Below are 19,210 nucleotides of genomic sequence, written 5' to 3' on the forward strand. Positions count from 1 at the left end.
CCAAACCACCACTGCAATCATCGGGGCGACGGCAAACGAGTGGAAAATGTTATGGCACACATCAAGTAAAGTCTCAAAGCCCTTTCTTAAACAGAACGAGGTTGCAAAATATTAAAGGGTAACTTTGGTATTTTGTTTTCAACCATGCTTTAAGTAGCTTATGAGGGAAACTATTGAGGGAGAGCTCACTCAAATGTGTGTCCAAACATTTCCCTTACACGAATTGTGTGTTCTGCCAAAAGGTTATCTTGACCCAAACAAAGTCATGAGAGCGCGACATAGTGAAGAGACCAGATGTGTTTCATTTGTGGTTCAACCCACTGCTTTGATTGGTGGAAAGTGACTTAAAGGGGGTGAATTTTGACGATAAAAGTAATCTGAAAAGTAATACATCAGATTTGTTTGGATTTGCTGAACTCGTATGTTGGCGTGTGCTTATTAAAACACTTCCCGCTGGGTTGCAACTTCAATTCGCCGTCTCTTCTCGTCATTTAGCCACAGCAGCTGCAGGGGATGGCTGCGGAACGTGTTTACTGTGTGTGGTGTTTAGTCTGCGTGTGGCTTCGCAGTGTTTGGACTCCCATACACCCTGACTGATGTGTTGCCGTGTGCGTCGGCTTTGTTGTGGGTGTATTGGCAGAGTTACGGCGGATGACTAAGATGAAAAGCACTCGCTGACGCTCTGGAAACCAAATCAGCGCGGAGGTGAGGCATGACGAGCCTTGCGACGCTGTACATGGAGACCGTAGTACCGAGGGATCGGTGTGTATTTCCAGTGGTTGAAAGTGTTTGGACTGCAGTAGTTGATGTGAAGATCTTTCTGCTGCGTTTGTATTCCTTTAGTGGGTTTTTTGTAACCTTACTCTCATCCATACAACTGACAAGGACTTCCACCTCATTCTTGATTTCATTTCGGGCCTGAGCCACGACCTTTAGTTCCGAAGTCGTGTCAGGAATCTTTCAAAAATCCTGGATCCTACACTTCCCCCAATGCAACATTCATTCGTTGTACCTCTACTCCACTACATTGTAGAGACAAATATTGTACTTTATACTGAACTACAGAAATGACTCTGCAGATTAAGAGTTACCAGCAGAACATGGGCGCACCAAGAATACAGCATGCTGCTAACATATAAATGCATCAGTGACATCATTCCGATACATGTACAAATATAACGAGTAACCATTCACAGCGCTTCTCCTTTTTACACTTTAAGTGCCTTTTATTATTTTACTTAAAGAGTAACTTAACACCAGGCTGAAAAACAACGCTCTCTAGTTTCAAGTTTCTAGTCAGTTAAGGTGTGAACAGAACTAAAGGCCCGCCCCCCGTGATGTTTAAAAGAAATGCAGCAAAAGTGCCCTAATGCCCTCTGGGCATAATGTGCCATCTAGGGTGCCCCTCCAGTGGAGAAACATGAGGTGCCCCTCCAGTGGAGAAACATCATGAGGTGCCCCTCCAGTGGAGAAACATGAGGTGCCCCTCCTGTGGAGAAACATCATGAGGTGCCCCTCCAGTGGCGAAACATCATGAGGTGCCCCTCCTGTGGAGAAACATCATGAGGTGCCCCTCCTGTGGAGAAACATCATGAGGTGCCCCTCCTGTGGAGAAACATCATGAGGTGCCCCTCCTGTGGAGAAACATCATGAGGTGCCCCTCCAGTGGAGAAACATCATGAGGTGCCCCTCCTGTGGAGAAACATGATGAGGTGCCCCTCCAGTGGAGAAACATGATGAGGTGCCCCTCCAGTGGAGAAACATGATGAGGTGCCCCTCCAGTGGAGAAACATGATGAGGTGCCCCTCCAGTGGAGAAACATGATGAGGTGCCCCTCCAGTGGAGAAACATGATGAGGTGCCCCTCCAGTGGAGAAACATCATGAGGTGCCCCTCCAGTGGAGAAACATGATGAGGTGCCCCTCCTGTGGAGAAACATCATGAGGTGCCCCTCCAGTGGAGAAACATGATGAGGTGCCCCTCCAGTGGAGAAACATGATGAGGTGCCCCTCCAGTGGAGAAACATGATGAGGTGCCCCTCCAGTGGAGAAACATGATGAGGTGCCCCTCCAGTGGAGAAACATGATGAGGTGCCCCTCCTGTGGAGAAACATGATGAGGTGCCCCTCCAGTGGAGAAACATGATGAGGTGCCCCTCCAGTGGAGAAACATGATGAGGTGCCCCTCCAGTGGAGAAACATGATGAGGTGCCCCTCCAGTGGAGAAACATGATGAGGTGCCCCTCCAGTGGAGAAACATGATGAGGTGCCCCTCCAGTGGAGAAACATGATGAGGTGCCCCTCCAGTGGAGAAACATGATGAGGTGCCCCTCCAGTGGAGAAACATCATGAGGTGCCCCTCCTGTGGAGAAACATCATGAGGTGCCCCTCCAGTGGAGAAACATCATGAGGTGCCCCTCCAGTGGAGAAACATCATGAGGTGCCCCTCCAGTGGAGAAACATGATGAGGTGCCCCTCCAGTGGAGAAACATGATGAGGTGCCCCTCCAGTGGAGAAACATGATGAGGTGCCCCTCCAGTGGAGAAACATGATGAGGTGCCCCTCCAGTGGAGAAACATGATGAGGTGCCCCTCCAGTGGAGAAACATGATGAGGTGCCCCTCCAGTGGAGAAACATCATGAGGTGCCCCTCCAGTGGAGAAACATCATGAGGTGCCCCTCCTGTGGAGAAACATCATGAGGTGCCCCTCCAGTGGAGAAACATCATGAGGTGCCCCTCCAGTGGAGAAACATCATGAGGTGCCCCTCCAGTGGAGAAACATGATGAGGTGCCCCTCCTGTGGAGAAACATGATGAGGTGCCCCTCCAGTGGAGAAACATGATGAGGTGCCCCTCCAGTGGAGAAACATGATGAGGTGCCCCTCCAGTGGAGAAACATGATGAGGTGCCCCTCCAGTGGAGAAACATCATGAGGTGCCCCTCCAGTGGAGAAACATGATGAGGTGCCCCTCCAGTGGAGAAACATGATGAGGTGCCCCTCCTGTGGAGAAACATCATGAGGTGCCCCTCCAGTGGAGAAACATGATGAGGTGCCCCTCCAGTGGAGAAACATGAGGAGGTGCCCCTCCAGTGGAGAAACATCATGAGGTGCCCCTCCTGTGGAGAAACATGATGAGGTGCCCCTCCAGTGGAGAAACATGATGAGGTGCCCCTCCAGTGGAGAAACATCATGAGGTGCCCCTCCAGTGGAGAAACATGATGAGGTGCCCCTCCAGTGGAGAAACATGAGGAGGTGCCCCTCCAGTGGAGAAACATCATGAGGTGCCCCTCCAGTGGAGAAACATGATGAGGTGCCCCTCCAGTGGAGAAACATGATGAGGTGCCCCTCCAGTGGAGAAACATCATGAGGTGCCCCTCCAGTGGAGAAACATGATGAGGTGCCCCTCCAGTGGAGAAACATGATGAGGTGCCCCTCCAGTGGAGAAACATCATGAGGTGCCCCTCCAGTGGAGAAACATGAGGAGGTGCCCCTCCAGTGGAGAAACATGATGAGGTGCCCCTCCAGTGGAGAAACATCATGAGGTGCCCCTCCAGTGGAGAAACATGATGAGGTGCCCCTCCAGTGGAGAAACATCATGAGGTGCCCCTCCAGTGGAGAAACATCATGAGGTGCCCCTCCAGTGGAGAAACATCATGAGGTGCCCCTCCAGTGGAGAAACATCATGAGGTGCCCCTCCAGTGGAGAAACATGATGAGGTGCCCCTCCAGTGGAGAAACATGATGAGGTGCCCCTCCTGTGGAGAAACATGATGAGGTGCCCCTCCAGTGGAGAAACATGATGAGGTGCCCCTCCAGTGGAGAAACATGATGAGGTGCCCCTCCAGTGGAGAAACATGATGAGGTGCCCCTCCTGTGGAGAAACATGATGAGGTGCCCCTCCAGTGGAGAAACATGATGAGGTGCCCCTCCAGTGGAGAAACATGATGAGGTGCCCCTCCTGTGGAGAAACATGATGAGGTGCCCCTCCAGTGGAGAAACATGAGGTGCCCCTCCAGTGGAGAAACATGATGAGGTGCCCCTCCAGTGGAGAAACATGATGAGGTGCCCCTCCAGTGGAGAAACATGATGAGGTGCCCCTCCTGTGGAGAAACATGATGAGGTGCCCCTCCAGTGGAGAAACATCATGAGGTGCCCCTCCAGTGGAGAAACATCATGAGGTGCCCCTCCAGTGGAGAAACATCATGAGGTGCCCCTCCAGTGGAGAAACATCATGAGGTGCCCCTCCAGTGGAGAAACATGATGAGGTGCCCCTCCAGTGGAGAAACATGATGAGGTGCCCCTCCAGTGGAGAAACATGAGGTGCCCCTCCAGTGGAGAAACATCATGAGGTGCCCCTCCAGTGGAGAAACATGAGGTGCCCCTCCAGTGGAGAAACATGAGGTGCCCCTCCAGTGGAGAAACATGATGAGGTGCCCCTCCAGTGGAGAAACATGATGAGGTGCCCCTCCAGTGGAGAAACATGATGAGGTGCCCCTCCAGTGGAGAAACATCATGAGGTGCCCCTCCAGTGGAGAAACATGATGAGGTGCCCCTCCAGTGGAGAAACATGATGAGGTGCCCCTCCTGTGGAGAAACATCATGAGGTGCCCCTCCAGTGGAGAAACATGATGAGGTGCCCCTCCAGTGGAGAAACATCATGAGGTGCCCCTCCAGTGGAGAAACATCATGAGGTGCCCCTCCTGTGGAGAAACATGATGAGGTGCCCCTCCAGTGGAGAAACATCATGAGGTGCCCCTCCAGTGGAGAAACATCATGAGGTGCCCCTCCAGTGGAGAAACATGAGGTGCCCCTCCAGTGGAGAAACATGAGGTGCCCCTCCAGTGGAGAAACATGAGGTGCCCCTCCTGTGGAGAAACATGATGAGGTGCCCCTCCAGTGGAGAAACATGATGAGGTGCCCCTCCAGTGGAGAAACATGAGGAGGTGCCCCTCCAGTGGAGAAACATGATGAGGTGCCCCTCCAGTGGAGAAACATGATGAGGTGCCCCTCCAGTGGAGAAACATGATGAGGTGCCCCTCCAGTGGAGAAACATGATGAGGTGCCCCTCCAGTGGAGAAACATGATGAGGTGCCCCTCCAGTGGAGAAACATGATGAGGTGCCCCTCCAGTGGAGAAACATGATGAGGTGCCCCTCCAGTGGAGAAACATCATGAGGTGCCCCTCCTGTGGAGAAACATGATGAGGTGCCCCTCCTGTGGAGAAACATGATGAGGTGCCCCTCCTGTGGAGAAACATGATGAGGTGCCCCTCCAGTGGAGAAACATCATGAGGTGCCCCTCCTGTGGAGAAACATCATGAGGTGCCCCTCCAGTGGAGAAACATCATGAGGTGCCCCTCCAGTGGAGAAACATCATGAGGTGCCCCTCCAGTGGAGAAACATCATGAGGTGCCCCTCCAGTGGAGAAACATCATGAGGTGCCCCTCCAGTGGAGAAACATCATGAGGTGCCCCTCCAGTGGAGAAACATGAGGTGCCCCTCCTGTGGAGAAACATGATGAGGTGCCCCTCCAGTGGAGAAACATGATGAGGTGCCCCTCCAGTGGAGAAACATGATGAGGTGCCCCTCCAGTGGAGAAACATGATGAGGTGCCCCTCCAGTGGAGAAACATCATGAGGTGCCCCTCCAGTGGAGAAACATCATGAGGTGCCCCTCCAGTGGAGAAACATCATGAGGTGCCCCTCCAGTGGAGAAACATGAGGTGCCCCTCCAGTGGAGAAACATGAGGTGCCCCTCCAGTGGAGAAACATGAGGTGCCCCTCCTGTGGAGAAACATGATGAGGTGCCCCTCCAGTGGAGAAACATGATGAGGTGCCCCTCCAGTGGAGAAACATGAGGAGGTGCCCCTCCAGTGGAGAAACATGATGAGGTGCCCCTCCAGTGGAGAAACATGATGAGGTGCCCCTCCAGTGGAGAAACATGATGAGGTGCCCCTCCAGTGGAGAAACATGATGAGGTGCCCCTCCAGTGGAGAAACATGATGAGGTGCCCCTCCAGTGGAGAAACATGATGAGGTGCCCCTCCAGTGGAGAAACATCATGAGGTGCCCCTCCTGTGGAGAAACATGATGAGGTGCCCCTCCTGTGGAGAAACATGATGAGGTGCCCCTCCAGTGGAGAAACATCATGAGGTGCCCCTCCTGTGGAGAAACATCATGAGGTGCCCCTCCAGTGGAGAAACATCATGAGGTGCCCCTCCAGTGGAGAAACATCATGAGGTGCCCCTCCAGTGGAGAAACATCATGAGGTGCCCCTCCAGTGGAGAAACATCATGAGGTGCCCCTCCAGTGGAGAAACATGATGAGGTGCCCCTCCAGTGGAGAAACATGATGAGGTGCCCCTCCAGTGGAGAAACATGATGAGGTGCCCCTCCAGTGGAGAAACATCATGAGGTGCCCCTCCTGTGGAGAAACATGATGAGGTGCCCCTCCTGTGGAGAAACATGATGAGGTGCCCCTCCAGTGGAGAAACATCATGAGGTGCCCCTCCTGTGGAGAAACATCATGAGGTGCCCCTCCAGTGGAGAAACATCATGAGGTGCCCCTCCAGTGGAGAAACATGAGGTGCCCCTCCAGTGGAGAAACATGATGAGGTGCCCCTCCAGTGGAGAAACATGATGAGGTGCCCCTCCAGTGGAGAAACATGATGAGGTGCCCCTCCAGTGGAGAAACATGATGAGGTGCCCCTCCAGTGGAGAAACATGATGAGGTGCCCCTCCAGTGGAGAAACATGATGAGGTGCCCCTCCAGTGGAGAAACATGATGAGGTGCCCCTCCAGTGGAGAAACATGATGAGGTGCCCCTCCAGTGGAGAAACATGAGGAGGTGCCCCTCCAGTGGAGAAACATGATGAGGTGCCCCTCCAGTGGAGAAACATGAGGAGGTGCCCCTCCAGTGGAGAAACATGATGAGGTGCCCCTCCAGTGGAGAAACATGAGGTGCCCCTCCTGAAGGGTTTTAACTCCACTGTCTCGTTTGAACACCTTAACTGAGGCATTACCACAAACAATCCACAATTTCTGCGAATGGAAAACCAAAAAACGTTTACAAGGTTTCCTGTAATCCAAAGGCGTAAAATAATAATGTTGTGAAAAATGGCAGATTTGTGGCGAGTGTGCTCAAGCTTACAAGAAAAGCAAAAAGGACTTCATCTACAACAGGTCTGGGAACAATCACTGAGGTAAGTTTGGAAAAAAACACTTTTCCTGCCAAACCACTGTTGAACACGGGCAGGAATTTTATTAGCGTGCATTTTGCCATCTGATTAAAAAAAAAAACACCACACCAATAAAAATGATTTCACCTTTTACAAATGCGTTGCAGAAGCCAAGCCGGACGTGTTGTGCATCCCCGAGGCGAAGGCGCCGCTGTGATGTGAAGCTGGAGCAGCCGGCTCTGAGGGACCCACACGGACTGAACCGCTGGCTAAACCCGCTCCAGCTGATCAATGAGCGCTCCCTACATGCGGAATGACGGCATTACACCGTAACTGCAGTACAGCTCGCTCCTATGAAATACACACAACGATTAGACAACATCGATTGACTCAAACACCAGCGAGAACAATTTGGTTCTTTCATTTATTATTTATTCTCTGCAAGTAAAAATATCTTTTTAAAGTGCATTGGTACAATGTTGAGTTGGCACACGGCAGGTGTCTCCTCTCGCCATTCTGCTCATCAGACACCGCAAACAATCTGTGTTTCAAGGACAGAACAGCTCACTTTAGAATTACCGACGTCAGCGACTCCAAAAGTTACAAAATCAGCAGATCTAGATAATGCTTCACTGACATCAGTTTGCACTACATTGTCACAAGAACAATTCTAGTCATCACTGCAGACCTCAAGAGAGGCCTTACTTCCAATGACCGCTGAATCATTGTTTTTGTGAATAACCCAAAGGGTTTCTGCATGACAGCGCACGATGCTAATCCCCTCTAAACACCAGACACCAGGCAGTGATTCCCTAATGCTTTTATCCAATGATGGTTCGATGGTTTGAGTTATGCAGACATCATGAAATCATTTTCTGATGATGAGAAAACGAAACTTATCAGAAATGAGTCAGTGATCACGAGAAAACAAAATGTTAGTAATTACACTCATGTATGGAAGCCGAGAGCGGACAGATTATTTAATGATCTCAAGATTTGTAAGAGTTGCTTTTCTTTCGTCTGAAGATCACGTGATAAACATCTCCTTCTCAAGAAACAAGCCACCAAAAGGCTTTGTTTTCCTCCAGAGAGCTAAACAAAGATGTGGCTTTCTTAAAGGAATAAATCTCAAATTCTCAGGAGAAAACAAGCTTGTTTTCAAATCAGACGCCTCATTTCCCCAAGATAACGGAATAAACATCCAATTTTCACGACAAAAACATTTTGCAAACAAATCCGCTCTCTGCTTACGTACTGGTGGCGTCTTGTAAACACATTTTAACATTTCCCTGCATTTCTAAAACCAAAACATTCTGGCTTGACATCTTTAAAGATGTGGAAAATGAACACAAAATGAGCAGGTCCAACACAATACAGGTTCGGGTCAAACCTGATGCATTTTATATACGGCAGAGATACTGAGTGCACACGTTTGACAACTTCCTCTGCTGCGAGCTTTCACATCCACCAGCCGTCTCTTTGTCATGTCGTCAGTCACATATTGATAATGGCTTTATGTTTCCCTTGGCTTTATCATACAATAATGTGCTTCCGTGATTATTTGGCAATCGTTCATCAACCATGAACCCTCAGAAGACAAACGTTCACAAACCGGTAAGGAAAAGAGAAAAGGCAACAGTAGTTCAGTCATTGAGAACAACTTAAGGTAAGAGCTACGGAGCATGAGTTCATCACGTTCTCACATATTATTCATTCACATTTAGAGCTCCCATATGTCGGACTTGTGACTCAGAACTATGAGATTCTAACAGTAATCCATCTCATGAGCAGGAGAACTTTACCTAATTATTATAATTCTGATAACACATGGGATACTGAGGAAACTGAGTAACATGATATGGAATTCATAATTATTTGCTTTGCTGAACGCAATGTTTCCAGGAATGACGCGTCTCCACAAACTTATTGAAAATAAGCGAATGAATGGATCCATGTTCATCAGTGAAATATAAAAACAAGAGAGAATGCATGGTGAGGTAAACATGAAGCTACATGAAGACTGCGCTCAGGAATTATGGACAAAATATAACCCACAAGTTGGTCATGAACGGAGACAGACGGCAGATTAATACAGAAAAACATATTGTAAATAGCCGAGCATTCAAAAATACATTCTCCGTGAGCAAAAAAAAAACAACTTATAAAATATATTGAAATAAACTAGTATGGCCCTGTACCCATGTGTGCAAAAACATTGAACAAAAAGATCAAATCAAAAAGACGAAATTTCATTGGCATCAAAGAAAGCTAATGGAATGGAAGTGAAATCGTAAGACTCTGAAATAGAAAAGACACATTTGGGGAAAAGGCTTCTTTCGGCACTGAACCAGTCGGATGAGAAGATGTGGATGAGTTTCCTCTCATGTTGTACAGACCTCCAGTAAGAGACGGGCCCAGGATGTGTTGAGCAGCAGAAAGTGCTCACAAGCTCCATCAAATGTGAATGTGCGTTCCAGTCTTTGTGCTAAGCTAGGCTATTACCAGTGTCTAAACACGTGTATCGCAGCCGTGTTTCCATTCAATTGTCAAGCTAATTTTAAACAAACTTTTGAAATTTAGTGCGTCTCCATTGACCGTTTGGAGCAAATGAACTCTGCTACAGAGCAGTTTGGTCAGAAGTTGGCGCTTTAGGCTACGCATGGCTGTGATCCGCCAGTAAACAGAGAAGAAGAAAACAAGTCACCGAGCCATCTACCCTAACGACACACCGCATGGTTTGTTAAACAGAAACATCTGACAAGCAGTCATTGGAAAAAGGAAGGCACTTCAAAAAAAAGGGTGTCGTCTCCCACACACTAAGCCACGCCCCTAGCTGCCTCGCAGGATGCCGATTGGTCCATGCACTAGCTTGCAGGTCACAAACACATTATTTGAAGCCAGATGCGATGGATTTCTCACATGATACGAGGTCCCGCTATTCTGGTGTGATCTCGTGACACCGCGAGAATTGTGCGATAGAGAAATGGCGAGAGGTCTCCAGGAATTTGTTTCACTTGAGCAAGTTTTAGCTGTTCTTTCATGTCGGCCATGTTCCGGAGACAAAGGACAAAATTTGGGAGAAAATCAAAGCCGAAAGCAGAAAGCTGATCAGTCATGCGAGTTCAATGTTCGCCACGTCAAAATGTATTCGGCAAGAACGTTCCGTATCCCGTGTAGCGCCTGACCTCTTTACACAAACACCGCCTCAAAGCGAGGGTGAAAACATTTTTGCTTAATTGAGGATTTTTTTCAATCTAATTTTGTCGTTTCCATACCGCCATACTTCAAAATGTGCTTAATGTGTGAATGGAAAGACGGCTTGTGACCATGTCAAATGTGACCTTGAGAGCATCTCCCCGTGCACTAGAGTTGAGGGGACGACAGCAAACACACGGATTTCACAAAATGTCTGATTTAATCTTGAAATGAAGAGATGTTTTAGCCAAACCAAAACAACAATAAAGAAATGACGCACAGCCGAGGCTTCACACACCGTCAGTCATATTTCATGAGAACGTACTAAAAGTGATGGTTTTTGTCCTCTCGGTTATTATCTCCAGAAGCTACAGTGAAAAAGGGAGTATTTCCTCCAGTCCCCAATCCAAGCTACAATATGGTTTGTGTAGTGCGACCTCATAATCAGGGTGGCTAATCTTTTGCAGGAATAACAGCTGTTGCTGCACCTGATGTCAAAATATTTGAAGTCATTGATCAAGTTCCTGAAAGAAGTGGAACTAACGTGACCAGGATTGATTTGATTCATTCTCAGAGTGAATCAAATGAGGCGCTTTCTTTTGATACGGCTGACTTTTCTTTTCTTCAACATGGCGAAGCAGCTGCCAAACAAACAGACGGCAGAAAAACACCGAGCCAACCTTAACCGGCCGACAGGACTATGAAGAAATCATCAACTTGTTGACTCGACTGAGACGACTCGGTGGTGCCTCTCTGGCCTACTGGCTGAACCAAACACACAGAATATTCTTTGGCGCTGGCGCACCGGGCCACATCTGGGGAAACTTAATTCCTGGCGATGGACATATTCTCCCCCTGTGTAAAACTGCTCCACCTCTGTGCAGTCCTGTGAAGCTTTTCCATGCGGTTATTTGCTTTTAAAGTGAAGTATGGAAGAGGCTGGTTCAAGTCCAGCTCTCTACCCTGTGAACTCACTCAGGTCAGACCTGCTACACCCAGAGGATTGGTCCACTGTAATGCATGCATTACAGCGTGCATCTCACTATTGTAGTTTCGGCCATCTTTTACAAGTACGCGACAGTTTATCCAGATTCTCTAAACCACTTTGTTTGGGAGGTTAAAAAGACAAGTCTTCTGTTGACTGAACTGACGGAGAGGGAACGCGCAGCAGGAGGCTTTGAGTTGCACACGTTAATAACAAGGGCCATAAGACTGACATGTTGTCTCTGCTACTTTCATTTCCTCAAATTAGAAGTTATTAGTTCATTTCTAGGAAATTAAATTCACGTCTGACATAACATCCACAAATATGCTTTGGTTAATAGGGCTCTCGCTTTATATTCCAAATTTGAACATTTGCTCGAATTTGGGAAAAAAATGCCTCACGCTATAAATTAACTACAATGAAGTTGGTGTTGGTTCAAATTTGTTCCTATTTTCTTTGTTTTTTCCTCAAGAGACAACCCTCAATGAGCTCTACATTCTTCTGCAAAGGTACAATAACTCAAACAATTTTGACATATTTTTTCAGTAAGACATGAGAAATAACAAATAAATCTGTTTATCAGCTTGGAAGCATCCCATTTAGTCCAGCCAGCCTGGAACCAACCACAGCTGGACTGAGATTGTGTCGCGAGCCAATAGAACTAGTTACATCCAGGTAACCGCTTATTTTGCTGCTCCACATTTGGCAAAACTGGGACAAGCCAAACGCCTCACATTCAAACCATCGCAGAAAGGGAAGCAGGGAGGGAAGGAAGCGTGAACTGGAACATTTGTGGTAGGAACAGATCAGAGACTGCTTCAGGGTCAGTTCAGTGAGCTGGTGCTGAGTTTAGTCCATTCCTCCTTCTCCATGAACCGTCTACACTCACCATGTGAATTCACAGCATTGCCATCCAGTCCATAGTCTCAGACTCAAAGTGCTTAGCCCCTCCCCCCTCACACCCCGGAGTCTGAGTACATGCCGTTGATGAGGTAGTCCACCTGGGTGTAGTCCTTCCTCCTGTAGCTCTCGTAGGCCTGCGTGACGAATACGGCCACCGTGACCAAGAAGAAGAGCAGGCCGAAGAGCAGGACGGCCAGTAGAGACGCCGTGTCCACCAGCTGGCTGGTCAGAGCGTCTCCCGCTACGTCTACCACGGCGACTCTCGATCCCGAGGAGACGGGCTTGTCGCGATCGGCGGTAGCGCTGGTACTGGTGACGGTCGTAGGAGCGCTGGGTAAAGAGGTCTGAACCGGTGGCATCCCGGTGCTCGGGGCAGCTGATGGTGGTGGTGGAGGAGACGTCTTTGTACCTGTGGTTGTAGGAAGAGCGACGCTTGGGTTAGCTTTTGTGAGTGTGGTTGTTGCGTCTGCAGTTGTTGCAGGTTGTTCTGCAGCTTTAGTTGTTGGTTCTGCGGTCGATGTTCTTGTTGTAGTAGACGTTGCAGAAGAAGTCACCGGTGAAGTGGTTGTGTGTACATTCGTCACATGCTCCATAGTAGTGGCTGTAGTAGTGCTGGCGATGGGTCCAGTATCAGTAACCTGCGTGGAAAAGCCTGTGCTTGTAAAAGTAAGAGTGACTGCAGTCTGAGAGACCGTCGCTGGTGATGGAGCCTGCTGGTCTGATGCCAGCTGCTGATTGGGTGGATGGCTAACTGTGTGGCTGGATGAAGACGAGTCGGGAAGGGAGTGGTCCTCCGGTTTGCCTGTTGAGTTAGTTTTCAGATCTGTGGCATTTACACCTACACCACCAACGCCACCCAGGGAACAGACAACACCATGAATGACCAAGTGAAAAAGAAGGTCAAAAACACAAGTTCACTATAAAACACATTGCAATCTCCACCAAAGTCAATGCAAACACTTTCAGTAACTTCTTCAACTTGCAGAATATCAATTTATCTATCTCTCCATCGCGAATAGTTGAGCCTGCCGCAGTGTGGCTGAGGAGGTTAGCAGAAGGCTCAGCTAAACTATTAGGAACTATTCTCTCCATCTCTGAATCGCTATGACGATATTGAAGCTCGTGAGAGCTTAAAATCCCAGTTTTTGTTATCACATGTATGAGACGTCGATTCGGGCACCCGACAACACAACAAGATGACATTTCTGATGTGTAACTTTAGCCCCCTGAAGTGATTGTTTGCCTCCAGTCATCACAGTGACTAAGTCCACTTCGTATATACAGTCTATGATATAAATGCTGCTTAAATACTGAAAAAATTCCGCAGTTTTAAAAACAAGTTACCAGCTTTTGGTTTTGAATTCAAACGGCTGCATACACATTTATTTACATATTAGTAAAGGCATCTTCTACTTTTTTCAGCTGTATCATGTGTCCACAGCTCCTTCGTGTATAAATCTCGGCTCATACTCACATTCTGGGGAGCAGTTAGCTTGTGTTGTGGTGTGCTGGGTTAGGGGCTCGGTCACAACCGGGTCCCTCATGGGTAGTGAGGAGGAGCGGTCAGTGAGGAGCAGCAGCAGGCAGAGGAGGCGAAGACACACAGATGGACTCAGCTGGAGCGTTGAGGGACACGGGGACATGGTGGGCTGGGGAGGCATTGACACACACACACTCACATAGGCCTACAGCGAATTAACAGACACACACGCACACTCAACAGGCACAGCCGGGTGCACACACAGGGAGTTGAGGCTCAGCTGAAATGGGAGGATGGAGTCCAGGAGCTCTCTGGACCTGCACAAGACACCAACACCAACCATTAGAGACACGATTATGTATTGATGCACTTGAAAGCAAAGACGCTTCTAATAGACGTGTTCAAGAACACTCAGACTTTTGAGACTTGAGTCGGCTGTTCAACAGCAAACAAAACAAGCTCCAGTCTGGTGTCACATGTCAAAACTTTTTGACTTCCTTGCTCCGTCTGTGGCATTCAGCCCCATGCCCATTCATTCCTAGTGATGCAAACCTTTAAAGACGCCTCACAATTAGTTCTCACCCTAAAAAACAACAATCACTAATGTCCTCAAACAGCTGGTCACTGTAGTTATTAAACATTGTTCAAACAGGAGGAAATGGGGCATTTGTTGGAGACTATTTTCAGCGGCGGATTAATCCACATTTGGGGCTCTAGTGAGTGTTTCTGGCAGCAGGACGGTGTATTTGGGATGGACTCAGAATAAACGACAGAGTGTGTTCATGGTGATGGGGGAACATGTCATCCAGTGCAACAGTGTGGCTCACATCTTATGTGATGGAGCTCTGTGGCACAGAGATGAAGATACATCAGGCTGTGATACACACACACTGTTGGTTTGAGCTACGAGCCAAATTATTACAGTACAAACACATCACTCTCAGCCTTTTACTGTGAAATGTTATCAAGGCTTCCAGCACAGAGGAGTTTGGTTTAAGGCTGTCCACAGGGGACAGAGAGCAGCACCGGAAGACAAACGTGAGGACTGACTGCCATCTAGTGTCAGAACAAGGTAGTGCAGCAGAGCAGTCATTCATGGTCATGTGATGCAAAAGAAAAAGCCTGAAACCTTTCCCCCAGAGGTATGATTTTACATAAATAAATGTTATTTTACACCAGGATCAAGTTCAAGAAGCTTCTTATATTGACGATGTAACCTGGAGATGAAATGCAATTCAGCAATAATGCTTCACGGTTGGATTAAGCAGCAGGCGATGCATGAAGTATTTGTTTTTCAATTCTTCTGAGGTGAGACTTTGAGGACTCGCTCTACTTTTTGTTAAGCAAGACTCAAATTGGGACAAAAGAGAAACAGCCCCACTGTCACAAATTTCACAGCCTTGAAGCATTTGGTTGGATTCAAATGTTCAATGTTCAATGTTCTATGTTCAAACATACTCCTTACACAGGCTTTGGTTCAACTTTCACTGCAACTTCTGCTTCCAAACACCGACTTTACAAGGCCTTGAATTGATGTCAGAGCTTAAAAAGTCATAATTATGCAGACGACACACAAATCTACATAACTATGTCACCAGGGGACTATAATCCCATACAAGGGCTGGGTAACTGCATTGAACAAACCAACAACTGGATGTGCCAGAATTTTCTTCAATGAAAGAAAGATAAAACAGAAGTAATTGTTTTTGGTACCAAGGACGAACAATTGAAAATCACCGCTCAGCTTCAATCACTGATGTTAAAACCCACAAACCAAGCCAGAAATCTAGGTGTAGTTATGGATTCAGACCTCAACCTGAACAGCCATATCAAGACAATTACTAAATCAGCCTCCTATCACCTGAAGAACATATCAAGGATTAGAGGACTTATGTCTCAACAGGATTTGGAAAAACTTGTCCACGCATTTATCTTCAGCAGACTGGACTACTGTAACGGTGTGTTTACAGGTCTCTGTAAAAAATCCGTCAGAAAGCTGCAGCTGATTCAGAACGCTGCAGCTCGAGTCCTCACTAAGACCAGGAGGGTGGATCACATCACTCCAGTTCTGAGGTCTTTGCACTGGCTTCCTGTCCAACAAAGAATTGACTTTAAAATCCTGCTGTTGGTTTACAAAGCACTGAATGGTTTCGGGCCAAAATACATCTCTGATCTGCTGCTACCTTATGAACCATCCCGACCCCTCAGGTCGTCTGGGACCGGTCTACTTTCTGTTCCCAGAGTCAGAACTAAACATGGAGAAGCAGCGTTCAGTTTTTCTGCTCCACATATCTGGAACAAAGTCCCAGAAAGCTGCAGGTCTGCTGAGACCCTCAGCTCATTTAAATCAAGATTGAAGACTTTTCTGTTTGCTGCTGCCTTTAATTGAACCACATTCAATTCATATATTAATCAATTTCCTGCATTTCTGCATTTTACTACTGCATTTTATTTCTTACACTGTTTTTTAATTGTTTTTTAAATCTCCTTTTCTTTTGCCTTATGTTTTGATGATTGTAATGGTTTCATGTGAAGCACTTTGAATTATCTTGTTGTTGAAATGTGCTATACAAATAAACTTGCCTTGCCTAAAAAAAATAGCACTAGTCTGTCATTGTGAATTTTCTTTGGTCATTAGCAAACATCATAATCTAGATTATGTAGCATTCAGTCAGAAATAAATGTCTTTATGAGCTCACCCTGTACGATTTAAACATGTTTACGTATATAAAAGAACCATTCAGGGGACATTTGACGAACACCCTCCTGAAGACATCACAGCGGTTCCCTCTTTGTCGGAAAGCCTAGAAACAAGGTTGTCTCCTGAATGGTTGGTCATTGTGGTTAATCAAACCACCTTCGAACACTCACACAGAATCCTCCATACTGCTGTGCCACACAGAAACAACTGAACAAGTTGCCGACTGGCCTCAGGCTGGCCACCGCTATAAAAATGCTCTGGCTTTGCCACTGTGTCAAAGGTTTATTGGTTTTATTGATTGTAGTTTAGCTTCGTGCTCCTTTAATCTCTAACATGGCTTTTAACAAAGCATTTGTTTCACATCTCGCCGTTTGCAGGTGAGAGCAGGTGAGTTGATCTATTGGTAGAAACACAAAAGACGGGAGACGACAGAGGCCAACAAAGTAACGGTGGGAGATCAGGAAACGTAAAAAAAGAGAACTGAATGAGAGGTATTAATGAACCGAGTGAGAAAGATGAGACACAGGATCAGAGTCGGAAATAAAAGGACAGGGGGACACATGACCAACAACAAATCCACCTGGACCTCATGGGATTTCTTCACATATCAATGCCAGGACAGTACATTGGCAGAGCCTCCAAGTAAGCTCATGATTGTACATCTATTGAGAACTGTTATTTATGAAAGCACTGAGGTCTCGCAGTTGGACAAAGCTTTAACGAGGGCTGGTGCCATTCAGCTCCAGCACAACGCTCTGCACGGTGACCCGCCCTCAATGTCAACAGGACACACTCAAAGGTCGGTGCAGATGCCTACGTGGAGGAAAGTAGTGGGCCAGCATTGACGTTAAGACAGTAGAACGCCCCAGGACCAAACTCTGTTCAATAGCATAGCGGTTGGACGTTGCCGCAGCACATAACGGAGAAACTCTTTGCGACATAATTTTAAACAGTCTACCAACCAACCAACGCATTAAGTTATATCAACAAATACCGTGATAATCCAAAACATATTCCAATACACTTCAACGTTAACCCAAGAGCACTGTGTGAACATATATACACACACACACACACACACACACACACACACACACACACACACACACACACACACACACACACACACACACACACACACACACAATGTATGCTTGTAATCGTGCTGCGCTAACATTACACTGACCAGAATACACTGCTCACATTACCAATGCGTTATTATGCTGCTGCTGGGTAAATAAGCCACGGGACGACCAATTATTAGCAGAGAAAACGGAACTGTAGAAAGTTGCTAACTCTAACTAACGTTATTTCGGATGAGAAACACCAAAGTTTCGCCCGTATTCTACTGACGTCACTGCTAACGCGGTAACATGAATCAACACGTAGTTTAAACGCCAATGGCTGTAGTTCACTGTGGATAAAATGTGTTTCAAATGCTACAGGTAACGTTAGTTTAACATGCCAGAACAGGGTGTATTTAGAATAAGTTCACGTTTAACGGAAAGATAACATAACATCCACATTGTAGCCTAGCTAATGCTAACATGCCGTTTTGATTAGCGTGGGTTATCAGGATAACCTAACGCAACCGCTAGCGTGCTAACTGCAATGAATGTGACTTCGGACACTTACCAGCGGTATGTTGCGATTGATTCAATGAACACACCGAGCACAGACAGCCAGGTGACACTCCACACTTCCTGTTAGCAGGACGTAAGCTTCTTCTTCTCCGGCTTTATTTCTGGCAGCGTTGACTCATCATCGGCGAATTTCTGCCCTCTGCAGTTCACACCAAACTAAAACCAGACGATTAAAAAAAGGCATACTCTTGCTGTTTGCGGCAACATGTAAAATAAAATAAAATAATCCTTGCTCCGTCTGTAGCTTTCAACCCCATGCCTATTCATTCCTAGTGAAGTAAACCTTTAAAAACGCCTCGCAATTAGTTTTCATCCTCAAAAAACAATCACTACTGTCCTCAAACAGCTGGTCACTCACTGTTATCCCGAACTAGTTGACTTTACTCGAAAATTTCGTGGAAACGCGTTGCCTCAAACCATTTAAGTTTTTACACATGGAGGAACTAAACAGATCAAGTTGTGTTAACATAGAACCTTAAATGAATGCAGTAGACACATTTAAGTCCACATTCGTAATCTTTACTAAGAACCATTAGTTCACTTGAATTATTTATTTTCTTTCGTCTCAGTTTAATGAAATAACTATTTTAAGTTCAACATACATAATCATATATAAACAAATCACTAATATAACATTATTTATTGCGACCATTAGTTTATTTAAGTAATGTCTTTACTTTTAATAAAATTGATTACACTGTATTGTTTCAAGAAAATTGTACTGAACTCCTCAGAAAGGAAAGTAGCTGGCTGTCCTAAAAGTCGCTAGAAGTTGCTAAATGACGTCATCGCCCAATTTGCATAATCATAATGGGCGCTGTAGGAGAGAGGAATAACGTCGTGGGAGAGACAAAAAGTGAGTCAAAAAACACCCTAAATATGCTTAGAACTACAAATTAACTTTCATCTGTTGTGGTTTTAGGGAACCTTGAAACTGTGAGACTGTACAGGCCATGTTTGGGTGACAGAGTTCAAGGGGGACCTCGACACTGTCACGAGAACTGTCTGTGTTCCCATGACATTTGCAGAGACACCAGCTGGTCTTTGAAGGGGCATGGGGGGAGCCTCCAAACAGTGAAATAGTAAAACAGCATAGGAGTGATCATGGTGCACAAATGGAACAGAGGTCATCCA

At 46.8% G+C, this 19,210-nt stretch overlaps 1 protein-coding gene across 2 annotated transcripts; it reads right to left on the reverse strand.

Annotated features, from left to right (window-relative positions):
* Positions 1 to 12,305: 12,305 nt before the first annotated feature.
* Positions 12,306 to 18,101, reverse strand: cUnh11orf24 (chromosome Un C11orf24 homolog; the record flags this gene model as incomplete). 2 transcript variants are annotated; one of them, XM_079270742.1, is made up of 3 exons in its annotated part: positions 18,069 to 18,101; positions 13,727 to 13,901; positions 12,306 to 13,090 (listed from the first exon to the last, which is right to left on the reverse strand). In XM_079270742.1, the coding sequence occupies exons 2-3, from the start codon at positions 13,893 to 13,895 to the stop codon at positions 12,306 to 12,308; spliced, it is 954 nt and encodes a 317-aa protein (XP_079126868.1). In that variant the 5' UTR covers positions 13,896 to 13,901; positions 18,069 to 18,101. The 2 variants fall into 2 exon arrangements, with proteins under 2 accessions (XP_079126868.1, XP_079126867.1); XM_079270741.1 differs by lacking the exon at positions 18,069 to 18,101 and having other exon boundaries at positions 13,727 to 13,947.
* Positions 18,102 to 19,210: the final 1,109 nt, after the last annotated feature.

The sequence above is a fragment of the Melanostigma gelatinosum genome, assembly GCF_949748355.1.
Source record: "Melanostigma gelatinosum genome assembly, chromosome: 1".
NCBI classification, from domain to species: domain Eukaryota; kingdom Metazoa; phylum Chordata; class Actinopteri; order Perciformes; family Zoarcidae; genus Melanostigma; species Melanostigma gelatinosum.